General features: G+C 37.3%; 1 protein-coding gene across 2 annotated transcripts; it reads right to left on the reverse strand.

Annotated features, from left to right (window-relative positions):
* Window positions 1–8,752: 8,752 nt before the first annotated feature.
* On the reverse strand, window positions 8,753–10,544 carry LOC112159619 (echinoderm microtubule-associated protein-like 6). Of its 2 annotated transcripts, none has more exons than XM_024293816.2 (2): window positions 9,786–10,544; window positions 8,753–9,632 (listed from the first exon to the last, which is right to left on the reverse strand). In XM_024293816.2, the coding sequence occupies exons 1-2, from the start codon at window positions 9,947–9,949 to the stop codon at window positions 9,380–9,382; spliced, it is 417 nt and encodes a 138-aa protein (XP_024149584.1). In that variant the 5' UTR covers window positions 9,950–10,544; the 3' UTR covers window positions 8,753–9,379. The 2 variants fall into 2 exon arrangements, with proteins under 2 accessions (XP_024149584.1, XP_024149583.1); XM_024293815.2 differs by having other exon boundaries at window positions 9,734–10,544.
* Window positions 10,545–18,330: the final 7,786 nt, after the last annotated feature.

Genomic DNA, 18,330 nt, shown 5'->3' on the forward strand with positions numbered 1-18,330 from the left:
CTCCTTATATATGTCTCAGTGAGCATTGGCGCTTATCTCTGTTTCTTTTTCTTGGCTGCTTAGCTTCTGTGAGGCTTCGTTCTCTGTTTAAGTGACGTGCTGTTTCATCTGCCAGAGACACGGGAGTCTGGACACTCTGGCAGTCATCCCAGTTTACAGACCGTTGTTGTCATTTCTGCTTCCATCCCGGTCGCACCAGGTTTAATCCTGGAGCTTCTCTGAATTTTTCATCCTACGTGAGTCTGTGGTTTTCTTAGTCACTGCTACATTTTCTTGTCTGAACCGTTTTTGTCACGTCATGGTTTTAGGGTTTTATGTCACTCTCCTTCATTTGGATCTTCTCCTAAAAGCATCAAGACTTTAACTACCAGAGAAATGTGTCAAACTTCCAGATCATGACAGCATTATTAAATAGTTCACTACATAAGGAACTGTGCTGTGGTGTAGTGGTTAGCGCTCTCACTTCACAGTGGGAAGGCTCTGGGTCTTTTTTTGTGATGTTTGCTGTTCGTGTGTGGGTTTTTCCAAAAACACGCTTGTTCATGCATTAACTTGAACACTATATTATCAAAAGTATTGCCTCACTCATCCTACAGCAAAGTAACCCTGAAGGGGATCAGAGGATGGATGGATGACTGAAGTAAAATATTATAATTTATGACCAAAAATGCCTCATATCAACTAGTTTCAGATATTTAACCCAAAAATCTCCAATTATTGACAATTTTTTTCAGAACTTTATTGTTAATAATTCTGTTTTTTTGAGATAACCCCAAAAGTAGGGCTGTAACGAGTATCCGGGTGCTCGGATACTCGCCATGTGCTCAGATATAGTTTATTATAATGAGACTTGATGTTTGTTGATGCGTACAAGAAACAGTCTCCAGCATTTAGCTTTTTTAAAAAAATTTTATTAATTCAGTATTTTTCCCCTCTAGTTTCCTGTTCAGTGTTTTGTCTTAATGAATCGTTGAGTCATTCTTAGTCAAGGTTTTCCTGTCACGTTGCTTCCCATGTGCTGTAACATTCTAGTATGACGAAAATATAAAAGTGAATTTACGTATTTCATTTGTGTCTGGATTTAACAGAGTGAGACGAAGTCAAAGAGGAGAAACGATGACTTTTGTTGAACTAATGGTCAATTGTACTTATCGCAGCAAATTCCACATTTACAAAAAATTACTTGTTTTAAGCAGATATTTAGCCACGGTCTTTAAAATTGCTGAAAACATATTTTGCACATTTAACAACCAAAGATCCCATATATACAGGTGGCAGAAAATAACTTAAAATATAATTTTCTTCAACAGAACGGAGTTGACAGCATCCGTTTTAGAGCAGATTAGTCATGGAAAAGGAAACCTCTGAGAGTTCAGATGTGGTGGAAACTGATCCTAATGGATTCAAAACGGACGAGGCATCAGCCATGAGGCAGACGCTGCTCCTCAGTCATGATCTCATTCAGCAGGACCTGATGCTGCGTCTTCTTGAACCAGTGAAGACAGGATGATGGATGGGGTTCATTCAAAGTCCCATAAATCACATCTCTGACGTCTCACTGCTATACATAAAAGATTAATACCAACCCAGTTATGTTAAAACAAATCGTAATAATTCATCGCATTGCCTCATGGGACTTATTGTCCAGTGTTGAAGAATAATGGACGAAAATGAAGATGTGCTGTCTATCCGCCTCATGGTAAATGTTTTACTCTCCCTTTGAAATACATTTAACCTTTTCAACAACGTTTTAATTAGTAGCAGAATTAATTAGTCGTTAACACAATTTTTTAAACTAAAAAATACAACCTGCTTATCAAATCTGAAAAAGGAAAGTTTGTTTAATTACAGAAATAAATAAAAATAAAGTTTGATTTTATTTAAAAGTTCGACCTGGACCTTCGACTTTTAATGTGTTCGATGCCCGCACGTTTTGTATGTAGAACTCGAAAACGGGCTTATAAACTCACAAAGCGAAGTATAAATGTGGGACTTTGAATATGAAAACCTGAAAAGCGCATTTACACACGTTTACAACTCTCCACTGGAGGTGGTTTCTTGAACGCACGTTGCCGAAACCAAGATGAACGTAGCATGGTAAAGTCCAACCTGGACTTTCTAAGCAAAGGTTATCTAACATAATGTATGATGTCTGAAAAACAAAAATACTGGGTTAGAAAAATGGATCGATGAATGGACTTGCTTTATTTTAAATATTTCTGAAAGATTTCTATCCGTCTATGTTGCAAAACCGTTGAATCTCCTTTGGGGTTGCTGGAGCCTATCATAGCTACTGTCAGGTGAAGGTGTTAGTGCAGGACGAGACAAACCAACAACCACACAAAACATATTCCCACCAAAGGACAATTTAGAGATACCAAATTACCCAGGAAGTATTTTTTCCGACTATGAAAGGAAAAATATAAAAAGAAAAAAAAACTCTACATTATATTGGTTTTAACTTTCCATTCCAAAAACTGAGTGTTCTGTTAGTTTTTATTTCAATAAATTGGTCTTATAAATATGGAAAAACCATACGTCTCTTCTTTCTGATCTATCAATAAGCCCTCAGGTGAAAACATATTCAAAGGTGTAGAATATCATTATACCTCAATATCTTTTTTAAACTGTTATTAGAATATTTATAACAAAACATTTCAGATTGAGCTTAAGCACTCTAATCACAGTTAAAGTCTTCAGTCAGTTAAGCTGCAATACTTTATTTATCTGATAAATCAGCTTTAATTATTGTCGCTTTCATTTTTATTCTTTGCATGGTTAGCCGTGTTGGCTGATGTCCAACTCTGCTAATAACACAACAGAATGCAACAACAAGCAAAAATCCATAGAAGCTGACTGCTGTTCGCCCATTGGCCAATTATGGTTATTTATAGCCGTGCATCTCATATCTGTGTCCAGATCCCTGATGATGCTCTGGACTTGAATGCACCAAGCCTTACTTCACTGTGAGCTTCACATTTCAACACTGACCTGCTTGATCTGCTTTTCTAATTTAAAAGACAATGTTACATTTTATAACACAAACAGGATTTCATAAAAAAATAAGAATTCCCTTCATAAGCCTGTGAATGCAGTATCACGCAATATTTTCAGATTGTTGTATGTTTGTGGCTTATTGTAATGTCATGAAGTTATTTTTTTATTCTACATTACCATTTTTGTGGCAAGAAATAGCCAACACTGCAGATTAGGAGGCTGTAAAACACTCAATAAACCAATAACTAAGACACAGTTGATAATTTTATCAATCGCTATCAAGGGATTTATAAATGATCATTATGAAGATGGCGTGGCCATGGCGCAGGGGTAGAGCGGTTGACCTCTGATTGCAGGTTCAGTTCCCGCCCTGCCCGCCTGTTACGACCCCTGGTCGTGTGTGTGTTTTGTGTGTGTGTTGTTTGTTTTTTATCTGTTTTACCAGCTCCTGCAGAAGTCCAGCTCCTCCACTGCTGCTGACTCCGCCCTCTTCCTGCAGAGCTGATTGAGGCACTCTCCCAACCAATCCCTGAGCTGGGAGGGAAGCTTAAAAGAACCCAGGAAGCTCTGCTCCAGTGGCGGCTGAATTCCTGAGTGGGGAATTTGTTTCTCAGCCTGCTCCTGCTGTCTGCCTGGCCCAAGCCTTCTAGCTTCTGGTTTCCCCCTCTTTAGTTTGTTCTTTGCACATTTCTTCCTCCTTCCCAAGGAGGGACGTAACACCGCCCATATGTCAAAGTATCTTTGGACAACTCCATACTGCTCCTAGTGGTCATGGAGGGTTGGGCAACACTTAAGGCCTTTGAAGACGGTAGAAAAGTGCCATTTAATTATTCGACATTGGTTACAATTTTGATCAGCTATTTGGAAAGACGCAGTCATTATATAGTTAAACTTAAGACATTATTAAAAATATTCATTATTTTTGGAGCATCTACAATAAATATCTTTATTAAGAGCTTATTGACACCCACAAATGACAATTAATGCATTATAAATGTACTTATAACTACATAAATAAGGATTTCTATTATAAAACACTAACAAAGACATTTTACAAGATTTGTTTCCAGGTGTAGGGGGTTGTTTTGTAGAACCCAAATATTTTCTGAACTTTAATATATATATTTTTTAAGTTTGATAAAACTGATTTCCTGGAATTCTGTCTTTCACAGTTGATGTGTATCTATAATGAACATGACAGACTCTCTGATCTCAAGAAGAACAACTTACAGAACCGATGAGTAACCCTTTTTAGCTGCTGTCTAAAGAAAAATAAAAAAAAAGTATCATTACCCATATCGTGAAAAAAATAATATATAAGGTTTTGACCCTACATCCATTTTAATCTAAGGATTTTACTGCAATCTTTAATCCTCTCATGTTTTTGTAGATTGAAAAATGAAGTACACAAGGATCAATAATCATATTTATTTCCTCAGAACCTCGTGTGAAGTTTGACCAGCACGTCTGTCACTGTTCATCTTTTCTGTATATTATTCATTCACGGGAGTCAGGAGGAAAAGTAGCCTTTACTTTTTATTAAAATCATTTATCAGAAACTTAAAAACGCCTTTCCAGGTGAGTTATAACAAACCTGTGGCTCCCATCAAAGTAATGTCCTTTTGAAAGTTTTCATTTCCTCGTCTCATTTCTTCAAGTTGTTCTTGGGGACATTCTTCTTACCCCCGGGGCAAAGTAAGCTTCATACATCTGTCCTGCACACAACCTAATTGAATTGGGCTCTGTCCCCCATCATGCTACACTTGCCCAGTGCAGAGTAATCAATGCGAAGGCCTGGCAGAGAAGTGCCCAGCTCTTAGATGGCTGATTTATTTCTGTACGTGAGGGTGGCAGACAGGCAACCCGGCGCTGGAAAAAAACCAGAAGGAATGATGAAAGAAAGGCTGCTCTGCTCTTCATATATCAACCAGCTGCCATCCACCATGAGCCTGTGCCAGATCAGAAATGAACTCTGCGTGGAGCTGAGATCCTTTCTTTATTAAGGAAAAAAATCCTCAAGAGATCAAAATGTCTATTATTTCCTTCTAAGCGTAGGTTTGTGTGAATAATGTAACACAGATCAAGAGAACTGTAGTTTATCTAAAGAAAGGGAGGGTGAAAGACGGTTTTCCATCCTTTAATTAGGAGAGGCAAACAGTCACAGAAGACCTGCAGGTCACCCCCCCCCCCCCCCCCCCCCCCCCCNNTGGGAAAACAATAAGCTGCCATAAAAGATTTGAAGGGTTGTTTGTCGGTCAGAGAACAGATAAACCAATTAGCAGAGGTGAATGGATGCAAATTAATTAGGCATGCAACATATTATTTTAATTTGTGGCTTCACATTTTATCATTAACACTTAATAAGTTTGTAGTGCATAACTAAGCATTAATTACATATTAATAGAGAGTCAATAAAGGCCCACTACAATACATTTTGATCTATTGTAAAAGCGTTCCCAGTGGTCTTTAAATTATGATTATGTATTTATGCATGAGGCAGGAGTTCATCAAACTTGAGTTAAGGGTGAGGCTGTTGGCACAGAAGTAAGCCGCCACTAATATCCCATCACCCCTTTGTTTACACTTTCTCGAAGGCCTTTTACAACCCCAAACTAACATTAGTGATGAAACAAAAATGGTGAGGAATATCAGAGGTATCCAGTTTTATAGTTTTGAGCCAAATGGAAGCTCAGATGAGTGAAATGAAGACGTTAATGGATCTGTTAGTCTGCAAGTGGAGGCATCGGAATGGAGAGGAGCAGTGACCCCACAGAAAAGATCTTTTCAAACAGCATTTTTTTCCATCTTCTGATTTATCTCAATTCGAATAAGGTAATACTCAGAAATAGTTTTAATTTTAAAGTATTTTTCTTCATCTTGAAAAATGCTACAAGAACATGTTAAAAAAAAAAAAAAACATAAAATTTAATCAGTTACATTATGGGGATCCACTGACTAATGTTAGTAAATTACTAAAGATTACATATTAAATAGAGCACTATTAACATAAATGGATGCATGCAAATTGGTCATGCAACACATTAAGCTAATTTGTGACGACGAATTTTACTGTTGACACTTTACAATAAAGGTCTTTTTACCAGTATTAGTCAGTTATTAGTCACATTTTAAATAGGTTGTTATTAACTGCTTTAATTCAATGATTAAGTAAATAATCAAAAGCACTGGTGAGCAATTAACCCATTAACAATATTCTGGCGACAGCAAAGTGACACCCATTCTTCGAACCACACAATTAACTCAATTCCAGTGGACTCTGAGGCTGAGAAAAGAGAATTTAAGCGCAAATAATTTAAAATAACATGAGCCCAAATTGTAAAAATGTGCTTTAGTGATGTACGAACAGCAGTTTTGAACGCATTTCCATAGAGGTTTAAATGGAAAAAGTCGCTAAAACGCACGTTTCCAATGGCGGTGGGATAGTAGCTTCGGAGTTAGCCTTCAATTAACTCTTTAACACCGGAGCTCCAGTGTTTATGTTCTTTGATTTGCTGTAACTTTTCAACTGCTAACACGATCAATTCTACTAGATTCTGAAGGAGAAAAGCAGCTTGCCACTGAAATACTGAAATACTGAGAATTAACAGTTTGTTAAAGATTTTGGTGCTTAAGCGTCACCGGTGACGCCTCGGGTGTTAAAGGGTTAAACAATATTTAGTAACATCACTTATTGCAAAATTTGTTATTTGTGAATTGGAATGGTTTATTTTAAGCAAGCAAAGCAAAAATAACAAAATAAGACAAAACATAAATATAAATCTATACATATTTATAAAAATTAGGATAGTTAGCTATACAATTGAGTGTTGTAAATAATTAAGTCATTACTCTTAATCATAAATAGAACTATTAGCTCTTTTGCATTTAGTTCATGACACAATGAAATCATTACATATTAGATTTGTCAAAGTAGTTTGATAAATTCTTTGAAAACCCCTGTTTAGCCTTACTTATCTTTTTATTCATTATTATTATTTGCTGTGACTCCGCCCTTTCCCTTGTGGATCCTGCTATTCAGTCACAGCTGCCTGCACTTCTGTAATTAGGTTTTGTATATTTAAGGTTCTCTGCTGAAGCTCTCTGTGTCGGTTCGTTTTGTTTCCTGGCTTTGCTGAGCTGTTTGTCCTGGTTAGTATGTGGGCTTGTAACTTAAACCCCTTGGTCTCAGCCATAAATGTGTTTATGACTCTTTCTGCATCTGGTTTCCTCCTGCTTGCCTAACATTAACTTCTGATTGGTTATTTATACTTCACAAACAAACATTCAGGACATTAAAAATCAGTATCAGTTTAGTTTTGTACGATCATAAAATTTCATAAATGGTTTTGGACTCCACATGCTGATCAACACGTCACTTCTGAAGGCGTTTCTGATTGGTTGACACAAATTCTTCACCAAAGTTTAGATATTTGACTCTTTTATTCCAGTTTTTTAGGGCCTGTAACTCGTATTGCAACCATTCATACAATTACGTCATTCCAGCAGATTGAGAAGCAGTAAAAAGCAGCATTGCAAAACTAATATGCTAATATGCTAAGCCACTTTTTTGGTGTCAGAATCATTGAACGTTTATAGGAACTGGACATTACAAGTGCTGAGGTTCCCCATGAGAAACGCCTGACCTCCAGCCCTCGTGAAATCAGCCTTCAACGTCTATTGCCATATTGCAACCGATCATCCAAAATGCACAAGAGATCACGTCTGTTGACTTAACAAACGTTGCGCAAACTGCGTCAATTGAAAACACTATTTATATTCATGTTGGCAGACAGACAAATGAAGCTGGTGTTGCTTTAGGATTGAGGGAGTTCTGGATGAGCACTTTTGTCGAGCATTTCCCGAGACTTTATTTAGTCTTCTTTACTATTATGACATTTTAATGCTCCCTCATCAACTGGCTGTAAATGTTTGAAACATGATTATGCCTGTAATGCTCAATCTGTCACACGCTATCTGTGAAGCAATCACAGAGCAGGAAGCTTCTCTGCTCAAGCAGCAAAACTACACTCTCTTTTTTTTAAGTAAGCCTGTTAGTTTTAGGGGAGAACTGTCAAGTGTAACACTTACAAAACAGGACGTGTGCATGCATGCAAATAGGGGAGAGAGTGGTGGTTGTTGGAAGAAGTACCAGAGCAGCACTTCACTTTAGTAGTTTTTGCACATAAACCACGAGTATTTTGAGTGGTCCAAGTAACACTTTGCATTTTTGGTCTTGCGTTTAACCTGAAACCAGATTTTTGTAACAAATAAGTGAAACTCTTGCATATCTCAGAGACACAATGTCAGCAACTGTCTTATGTAGGTCTCAAATACAAGACTTTACATACTGTATAAACCTGTAACTCAGATGAGAAACCATGCACACAAAGAGAATCAAAAATGGTGACGGAGCGAATGAGCTGACAAGTATAAACTAAAAATCAGACAAAAACAATGATTGACGTTACTGAAGACAGCAGTTGAGGATAACTATCAAATAAAACCAGGCCAGACAGAAATCCTAAAAGCATGAAGTGAAGAAACGCAAGATCCAACAATCCAAAGGACACAGTCATCGCTGTACCTTTCCAAGAAATGTTTGATTCCAGATTTCACAATCGTGTTTGTATGTTTACCTTTGCTGGATTTCAGGCTGGCTTGTCTGCAAACGTCGCTTCAGGTTTTCTTGTGTTTTTGCCTGTGATGGTCGCTCCACACAACGTCTTATTTAAGGTCGTGTTAAATTTAAAATGTGTCCATATATGTACTTTTATTTTTCTACCTCGATTAGACATTTTTGGTTGTCTTGGTTGTTAGACCAACGCTCTAACCACTAGGCTGTTGGGGTGGAGAGCAATTATGTCGTCAGAGTTCCTTTTAACACTGACAAGCTAAGTGGTGAAAACCTTTGGGAGTGTTGGAGGTTTACAAGGTACCCAAACCCTAAATCAACTCTTTTTGGCTCTTTACATCTACAAATGAGACTTTAAAGGTACTGCCTTTTTGGTTTTTGACTCATTCAAATGAACAATATGTAGACCCAGTATATGCTACGTTGCGCAACAGTCAATCATAGATCTCAGTCTGGCTCCACAAGCCCCGCCCCCTTTCTGGCACAGATAAGTCTGGTAAAAGTAAATGAAATTAAAAAATGAGCAGGAGAAAAAACCCCGGAGGACTTTTGGGAGAAAGATGTATGTTCAAAAACTTTAGAGGATTAATGGAAAATTTGGATGAAAAAAGAAAAAAATGAAAGGTTTCTTTGAGTTTTGCAGAGTACATTTGTCCATACTTGTCAAAAATATATAAATACACAAGTAAAACAAAACTATATTTTTTAATTTAAATGTTCAAATTCCACAAGGAGTCAAACGAATTTGGTTTAAATAAAATTTACAAATTGTCCAGGAAATTCACCTTTTGACTCAAAGTGTTGTATTGCATAAATACTCTTCGTGTTTTTGTTTTGCTGTGTTTGTCCGGTCAGGAACGTTCCCACCTTTGTATCCCTGCTCCGCCTCTCGCAGGTCGATTTTAGTGATGGGTTTGAAGTCGACGTCCCACAGCCGGATGCAGCCGTCTCTGCCTCCAGTGGCAAAACCCTCCTCACAGGAGAACAAGCTGAAGATGCCAGCCTGAGACACACACCGGATAAGGAATCACAAATTTGTCCATCCTCTTTCATCTAGGATTGTCCTCTGGTCGGGCTGAAGGTTCGGGTCAGCAGGAGACTCACTCCGTGAGCGGACTGGACTGTCCGGATCAGGTTGAGTCCCTTCCACACGTACACGTCCCCGTTCAGCGCTCCCGAGTACGTGATGTCCTCCTTAGCCGACGCCACACACAAGATGGTCTGCAGGTCTCCCGCCTTCCCGAAGATGCCGCGCTTTGGAGTGAGAGCGTTTCCGCACAGAGCCCAGAACTGAAGGTCAAGAACGAGAGGGACAAACATGCTGAGACGGAATGACAGGGTTTCTCTGAAATGTCTACAAACACTCAGAAAACTTTAGATTTCCTTAAGATAGATAGATAGAGATAGATAGATAGAACTTTATTAATCTCCCAAGGGAGAAATTCAGGTGTTCGGCAGCAGAACAGAATACAACAAACACACACAATAAATACCAATAAATACCAATAAAAAAATAACAGATTCATAAAATAAAATAAAATACCAGTTTATATCAGGCAGATTTGTTAAACAGCCTGATGGCTGAAGGGACAAATGAGTTCTTAAAGCGCTCAGTCCTGCAGCGCAGTGAAAGGAGCCTGTTACTCCGTGTGCTCCTCTGTGCCGACATTGTGCTATGTAGAGGATGTCTGGGATTTTCCAGGATGTTTCGGCTTAGAGCCTTCATCCTCTTCTGCAGCACAGTTCCCACCGAGTCCACCCTCCTCCCGATCACAGATGCACACCTCTTCATCAGTTTGTCCAGCCGATTGCAGTCCCTTTTGGTCATATTGCCACCCCAACATACAACCCCAAAAGAAACAGCACTTGCCACAACCGACTGATAGAAGAGGAGCAACATATCAGCACACACATCAAAGGATTAATGTAAGAGGGAGGAAATCACATCTGTAAAGAGCAAACAAACAATACAGTTTATGACAAAAAAAGATTGAATTTTTTATTAAAAAAAGTAACTTAATAATTAGTCAGGGCCATGAAGGAAACAGCTGCAGTGGACGGAGTACTATAGAGACATCCGAACTGAATTGATGCCCAGAATAGACTTTGACTTGTGAAAAGAATCCATCTTTTTGTGTTGTTTTTGACTCATTTGTCAATTTTTAACATTTGTTTTCAAGGACTTGATGGAGTAAAAACTAAAAGCAGATATTCATGCTTTAATCTGTCATATGACCAGTTTATTGATCTGCATTGTCCCTGTTATAAAAAACACAAATAAAAGTTTAGGTTTCATTTCAGTTAAACGTAAACTTTTATTGAACTGAACACAGGCAAGAATTCATTCATTTTGTTTTGAGCTGTTCTGAGTATCTGATGGTGATTCACTTTATTTATTTATTTATTTATTTATTAAATCATCCAGCTTTTACAAATGTTTAAAAATATATATTTTAATGAGCATAATAGAACTTCTACATGTCATTGGTTTTATTGTATAAATGTTCTTTATAAACTTTTATTTTCTATATTTTCTTTGGGTATACGGTCAGGCAGTCTTTAAACTCTGGGGTTTCTTCAGGACCATGACAGCTCTCTCTTCTGCAGAAATTCTGGTATGAATTCTAAGAGATTGAAGACTGCCTGCTCAACAAAACAGTAGAAAACACTTAAAATACATTAATGAAGACAATGATTGTGTGTATTACTCCTAAAAGCCAATAAGCACCAGAAAAAAACTTTGTTTAATCAAATTTGTCACGGTTGGGTGGTTAAAGGGTTAAGATGGTACTAGACTCAGAGAGCTGGCGTCGTGCGTTTGCTGTCATTGATCCAGAACCAGAAGTCCTAGCTCTATATTTTATAATTTCACATTTTTATTTCTGATATTTTCAAAATGTTATTTTTTTCCCCTTTTTTTAATCCTCCTTTTTTGTAGTTTTCTGTTTATATGTATTTTCTTTCTTGCAAATACTTGGAGTATTTCAATAAAGTGTTTTAGAACATGAATTTCATTTAAACTCTCTTAATCGTACTGATATTATATTTGCTCTCTCAGAGTCTGATAGAGGTTTCTTCCTAAACTTCCATGTTGAGTGAGTCACATTTTATTACCCAAGAAAATGACACCAAAAACTGATTCAGTGTAATCTGCTGGTCACTTATACTGACTATTGTTAAATAAAGTCAGGATAATTGGTGTCAAATTAATGACCAGAACATAATTAGAATCTGAAAGGATTTGGAATAAGAATTTAATTTGCTCAGTTAAATGTTTATAGATTTCTTTGTGTAGTGCATAAAAGCAATTTTAATTAGGATTTGAAGTTTTAATGTTAGAAACAATTCATGCTAATGTTACACCCAGAATTAATTACTGCAATTCAAGTGAATAAATTCACTTTCAAACCACTTTAGCTGCTGAAGTTCTTGACTGGTTCTTCTAGCAGAAATCCCATCTTTTCTCATTTTCAGCTGCTGTCAGCTTAGACCAGGGGTCTGCAACCTGCAGCTCCAGAGCCACATTAATCTCTCCATGGTGGCTCTCTGGACGAAGAAAGACAAAATAATAGTAATTTTCAAAAAAGTTAGAGTTTAGCTTCTATTTTAGCAACATGCTAACGTTTTTTGCTAGTTTTTTGTCCACTGGAGGTTTTAGGCTAATTTGGAGTTTGGCTAATGTATTAGAAAAAATCCAGATTTTTTAAACTAATTTGTTATCTTCTGAAGTTTGTCTTGGATAATTAAGAATTTAGCTTCTATTCTAGCAACATGCTAACATTTTTGCCTTTTTTTAGTTTACAGAGGAATTTGAGGCTAATATGGAGTTCAGCTAGGAATTAAACAACAAGCTAGCTTTTTGGGGTAATTTGGCCTCTAATTAGTTTTTTAATACTAATTTGGAGTTTAGCTAATATTTTAGCAATATATGCTAGCATTTTTTGGCTAATTTGTTATCTTTAGGAGTTTTTATGCTAATTTAGAGTTTAGCTTTTCTTTTAGGAAAATGCTAAGATTTTTGGTTGATTTTTTTTATTGAGGAATTTTATGCTAATTTGGAGTTCTGCTAATGAGTAAGTATCAAGCTAGATTTTTTTTTTTTTTTTTGCTAATTTGGCCTGTACTGAAGGTAAAAGGTAAAAATCCGACTCCTTCTGGGTTTTTAACAGTAGAAAACTAGACCAAATGGCTCTTTTTCTGTTAAAGGTTGCCGACGCCTGGCTTAGAGCATTCAGATTGGACATGTTTGGTCCGCTTAAAGTAAATCAGAGTTCGTTTCCACCGATAATGTAGAACAAAGTTTCAGCCTGAATACGTGCAAAACGAACCCTAGTGCAGAACTCTTGGACCCATCTTTCAAGGTGGTCTTGGTTTGTTTTTAATCAGATTGAGCTTCAGTTCACTCTGAGATTCCTCAGTCTAAATACGAACAGACCGAGAGTGTAATAACTGAACCAAAATGGCCACCGTAGCCAGCGGTCACGTGATATAAACACATTCGGGATGAGATCGGTGAACTGTAGACACGTGTAGAGCATTGATTGTTGTGTTAGGAAAAAAGAAGTAACTTTAATGCATCTAAAGGCACTTATTAGCCTACTCACTTTCCTGTCTCGTTATGTTGCACAGGAAGTTGCCATGATGTCGTCCTAGAAGCTCTATTGTAGCTCCAACAGAATTCTCTTAAAGACAATGACATAACACCACAACGATGAGACACTAACTCATTAAAATGCATCAGATCAATTCAGGCTCATTAAAACAACTTTGATTGATTCTCACTCTTTTACCAACAGTCTTTATGTCTCAAAAACATATTAGCGTACTTTGTAGTGGTAGGGTCCCCAGGAACAGTCTTGCAGCATTCCTCCGATAACCAAAGCAGCAGTAAAAGTGTTGAACTTGACCTTCATACAGTTAAATAGAAAGTTTGAATAACTGCCACACCTCCATCTTTCTCTTTTTGTTTGGACCCGCCCCTGTAAATACTGGCCAATGACTGAAGAGATCTTTAGTCACATGATTTTGTTTGCAAGGTTTGGTCCAAAGCAGAAATTTCAGGTTAACGCTAAGCTGAATGCGGACCAAATGCAATCTTCAGGACTCGATCCAGAACAACGGACTTTCCCAATCTGAATACTCACTTAGTTAAATTCCCAACATTTTTAAAAAGCATTTTTTTTGTTGTTAAATGATAATTTTATTTATGTTTCCATCACTGCTGCAAAAAAAGCTCTTAGCTCCACGCTCACATCTGCCAGTGCAATCAACAACAACAAGCATAAATGCTGACTCTGGTGGGGCTATACCCCCTCATGAGCATTAGAAGCACAGCAGAACCATAAATTGACCTCCAGAGATCCATCAGTGAGCAACACACAAGTCTAATGGTCACTCCAACTCCCCAAACTCCGTCTGCGTTCCTTCGTCAGCCTGCTGACCGCTACTTTTTCTTCGCTTGGCTTCCAGAGACGATTCAGGCCTGATTAGGAAAAAATTGACCGTTCTCTGGCACGTGGAGAAGATTTGTGTGAACAGATGTCGTTTTTCATTTTCACTCAGGCTGAATTTTTGCTCCATGTGCCGTCTCTACGGAGTATCACTGTCAAACAAATTCATTTAAATAAAGAGGGAGAAGATGTGAACATCTGATGTATATATTTTGTAATCTCTATACTGCTATTTAAACTAGTATTGAAATTCCTATTCTTCCTTAACCTAAACTGTGACTGAGAGCTTTGCACAGGAATTCCAGTGTGTCTCAATGTAAGTTGATGCATATATGGCAAATAAAAAACCTTTAATCATTGAATCCTTGAACAAAACAGAGTTTTACCATTTTAATTTTTTACATTGAGTTAATGCATTTTTTCATATTTTGTTTATAACTTTCAAATCTTCATGCAATCTTTACCACCATTTTCAGTAAATGGGAATGTAATTTAAAAGCTTGTTTTGCCTGGACAATGAGGGTGACTCAAGCTGGGCTGTTGACTTCAATCCCTCAGATCTCAGTCCATTTCAGCATCTGTGGGACAAAACAAATCCATTTCACAAAATTACAGGACTCGAAAGATCTTCTGAAAAGACCTTAGTGCCAAATACAAATATTGGCAGTGGAAATTTGGCACATGACCTCCACAGAACACCTGCTGGACGGGGTTGTTGGCTGTTTTGGCAGAAAAAGCCATCACCAGATTAGACAGGTGGGGATTATGTCATTCCTCACCTGTGGGAATGCCTAAAACCCACATGTTTGTGGCATTTAATACAGCAGTGTTGGATGTAAGCATTTGAAGGTGTGGCCTAAAGGAGGATGATGTGAGCCGAGGGGGCACTCAGTATTCATCATACGTCTACAAAACAAGGTGACTAACATTCAACAGAAGCCTCAAGGACGTTTCTGTTCTTTCATTTAGGAGGGGAAAAGGAAAAAAAACAGCTTTTATTTTTTCAGATTGATCAGTTCAGACCATTTTTTTATATTTACTGAAAGCTACAAACAATAAGCAACAGACATTTTAGAACCATCAGCTTGAATTTCTGCAACAAAGAACCTTAAATTGAATCAACAGTCGATGCAAAGTGTAAAATTCTCCTTCAGTTTGCTGCACCTGCTCCAGCCTTCTCACTTCCACAAGGAAGAAACAGAATTCATTTAGTTGTGTTACACCCCATCAGTTCACAATTACAGTGGACATGGACAGTTGATGCTCCTGAAAGGCACCAAATGATTCCCCAAAATGCTTAAAACTCATTTTGAATAAAAAAGAAACTAGTAAAGACCCTAAATGTATTGTATTATTATAATTAGCTACAATAACAACAATAATTATTGTTTTTAGTAATATTATATTTCAAAGGGAAATTTAAGTTTTTGTCTTGTAAATGTTCTCAAAATATTTCGACACAAAAGTTATCACAAAAAATACCAGGGATAATATATATTAGTTCTTACAATTAATATTATACTGAACCTTTAAATTGCATATTTTATGCAAAGGTAAATGCAACGTCGACGTCTTCATTAGCGGAACTTTACTGACACCTGCTGGTGGGAGTGTGAATTACCGCCTCCTGTGTTTCTTTACATGATGAAACAGCTCTCGTCTCTTGACCGAAGGACGAGGTTCAGCACAAGTACGTCACTTTCTCCGAGCTCTTTTATTAAGCTGCAGAAATCTATAAAGTTTCTGCCTAAATCCTGTGTTTTTTGTCCTTTTGTTGTCCAAATGTCAACTTAAAAATGCTGTTTTTGTAATAAAACAGTAAATCGCAAAAACAAGATTAATTTTAAGATGTTTTCTGCAAAATACTTAAATTGTCCGAATTCCCACCCTAATCCATAACTACAAAAAACTATATAGTGCCCTGAATTTTAAAAGTAATTCAGGCTCCGTGCTCATTAAAATTTTTTAAATACCTGACAATCTACTTATTACAAATATTTCACGTATTTTTGTGACATCCCAGTTTTTCTGATGATGAAAATGTGAAAATGTTGTTATAAAAATTACATTTAAACACGTTTCTTTAAAAAAAAAAATTTGACTGCAATGCCTTGTAGTGAGCATTGATACGTGCTAGGTTTTCCCAAAGACTTCTGGGAAATTTCGAGGGCAATACAAAATGTATAGTGCACCACAGTGAGTAGTGAATGAAGAGAAGAGCAACAATCATTAGGAGCAGCTGGTGTTCAGAGAACTTTGCAGCAGAAGTAGAAAAATGAAAACAAGATATCTACAAACACCAAAGATTCAGCTTGTTAGGACTGGAACTCTAAAATAAAGTTCTTGAAATGGACTGTTTGCTTGATTAACATGGATATTATTGAAATTAAAGGATTATTTGGTTTGTGTTTTCTGATTTAAAATTATTCAGCTGCCGTTAAAAGCTCAGAAATTTCCGACACAAACAAACTCAACAGAAAACCAAAGAATGTGGTGAAGTGAAATGTCACAGTGGTGGACCATTTACACAATGAAAATCATGTGGAGAATGGAAACTTGACTGGTCCCTCTTGATTGAAATCCTGCTGCATCTTTGGGTGGAAGTGGGGAAATTGTAAAAGAAAATATAACTTGACAGTCTGTAAAGTTTTTTTTGGAAATTGTTTATCATCAGAATACTATAGTTGTTGTAAAATGTTCATATTCATTAAGGTTTTACTTATGCAAATGCTGATGTCATATTTGTTAGTTAAATAAAGGAAATATGGTGAGCAAAGTGTGTTCAAATCCAGTTCATTAACGGTTAGGGAGCAGTGATGGAATTCAGACATAGCCAATGTAACTTTTACCCGGTAGAGAGGAAATGTAATTCAGTTTTGCAGTTTGTTCAATAGCCCGCTTTCATTAACACATTTTTCAATTTTAAGATTTCACAATTTTATCTCAATGTAATGAAGCGCTAGGGTTATAAGAGGCATGTGTTTGTTTTACTTCTACCAATTAAAATTTCGATAATCTCGTTTTCTAAACCTCTCTGGATTGTCTGTTTGTCAGACTTTTGAGAAAACGCCTCACAAACGACTCAAACATATATATATTTTTTCAATCAGGAAGCTAAAAAAGGCTCCATCAACCAGGACTTGATAAACATTTTGGCGGAAACTCCCTGAAGATGCGTCCCATACGCCGTCATCACAGGTCAGTGAAGCTGCTTCTTTCATGATCAAACGCCATGTTACTTCTGATGATGACTCAGCAGAATGAGGTCACGACGTGTCAAACTGCAGGTGTGGTTCGGTCCGTGAAGAATACATTTGTGGAGGACTGTAAAGGTGAGGTGGAGAGGCTGACGCTGAAGGAGGAGAAGATGGTGTGGAAGCAGGAAGTACGAACATCAGCGGGTATAAACTTGAAGGCAGCTATGGGGTTGCTCCGATGGCAGAGCAGATGGCCACGCTGATGCAGGCAGCAGGTCGTTACGCTGGAGTCACACAGGAGACGCACCTTATCGCGTTGATAGAGAGATCGGACGTTCATCAGGGGAAACATAGCGGCACCGTCTATTAGTCGGTAATGTGGCTAATTAGCTAAAACGAATTAAACAGCATGTAAACAAATGGTGTAAACTTCAACAGCAGCTTAGGGGAAAAACAAAAGGAGATTTTTTTTAATTTAACTCTTTCAAAATTACATTTTTCATTTTTTTAACCCTGTTAACACCAGAGGCTTATGGGGTTCTGTTAGAAAACATTTTATTACTAAGACAGAATCTAAATTCATTAACCTGTCGTTTTGGCTTCTCACTATAGACCTCCAAATTGAGAAATATGGAAAAATAATAGGTGTGTTTGAGATCCCCAGCGCCTCGCCTGCATCGACTAAGCTGCTGCTGGAGGGGGCGGAGAAAGGCGCCTGAGATGAGGGCGAACGACGATACTGTACGAGATCAAGGAGTTGGGGGTTGTCCTTACCATTCGTCTAAAAGTTAATATGCCACTCCTCCTGGTATGATTTGTGCTGTTGTGTCTTTTATATTATTTTTAACAAATTTTAGAGCAAAACTGTAGATAAAATAGCCGCGGGATTCATTGCATGTTCACTGTCCCAAATAAATAAATAAAATTAAATTAAAGTTAAGTTTTAGAGGCAACAATAGCAAATAGAACCACAGATTATTTGAAATCTTGTTTATTTTTTCATCAGTGATTCACTACCTTCCAGAAAAAGTAAAAAAATACACCGATGTCCTTC

This window comes from Oryzias melastigma, linkage group LG7, assembly GCF_002922805.2.
Source record: "Oryzias melastigma strain HK-1 linkage group LG7, ASM292280v2, whole genome shotgun sequence".
Classification (NCBI taxonomy): domain Eukaryota; kingdom Metazoa; phylum Chordata; class Actinopteri; order Beloniformes; family Adrianichthyidae; genus Oryzias; species Oryzias melastigma.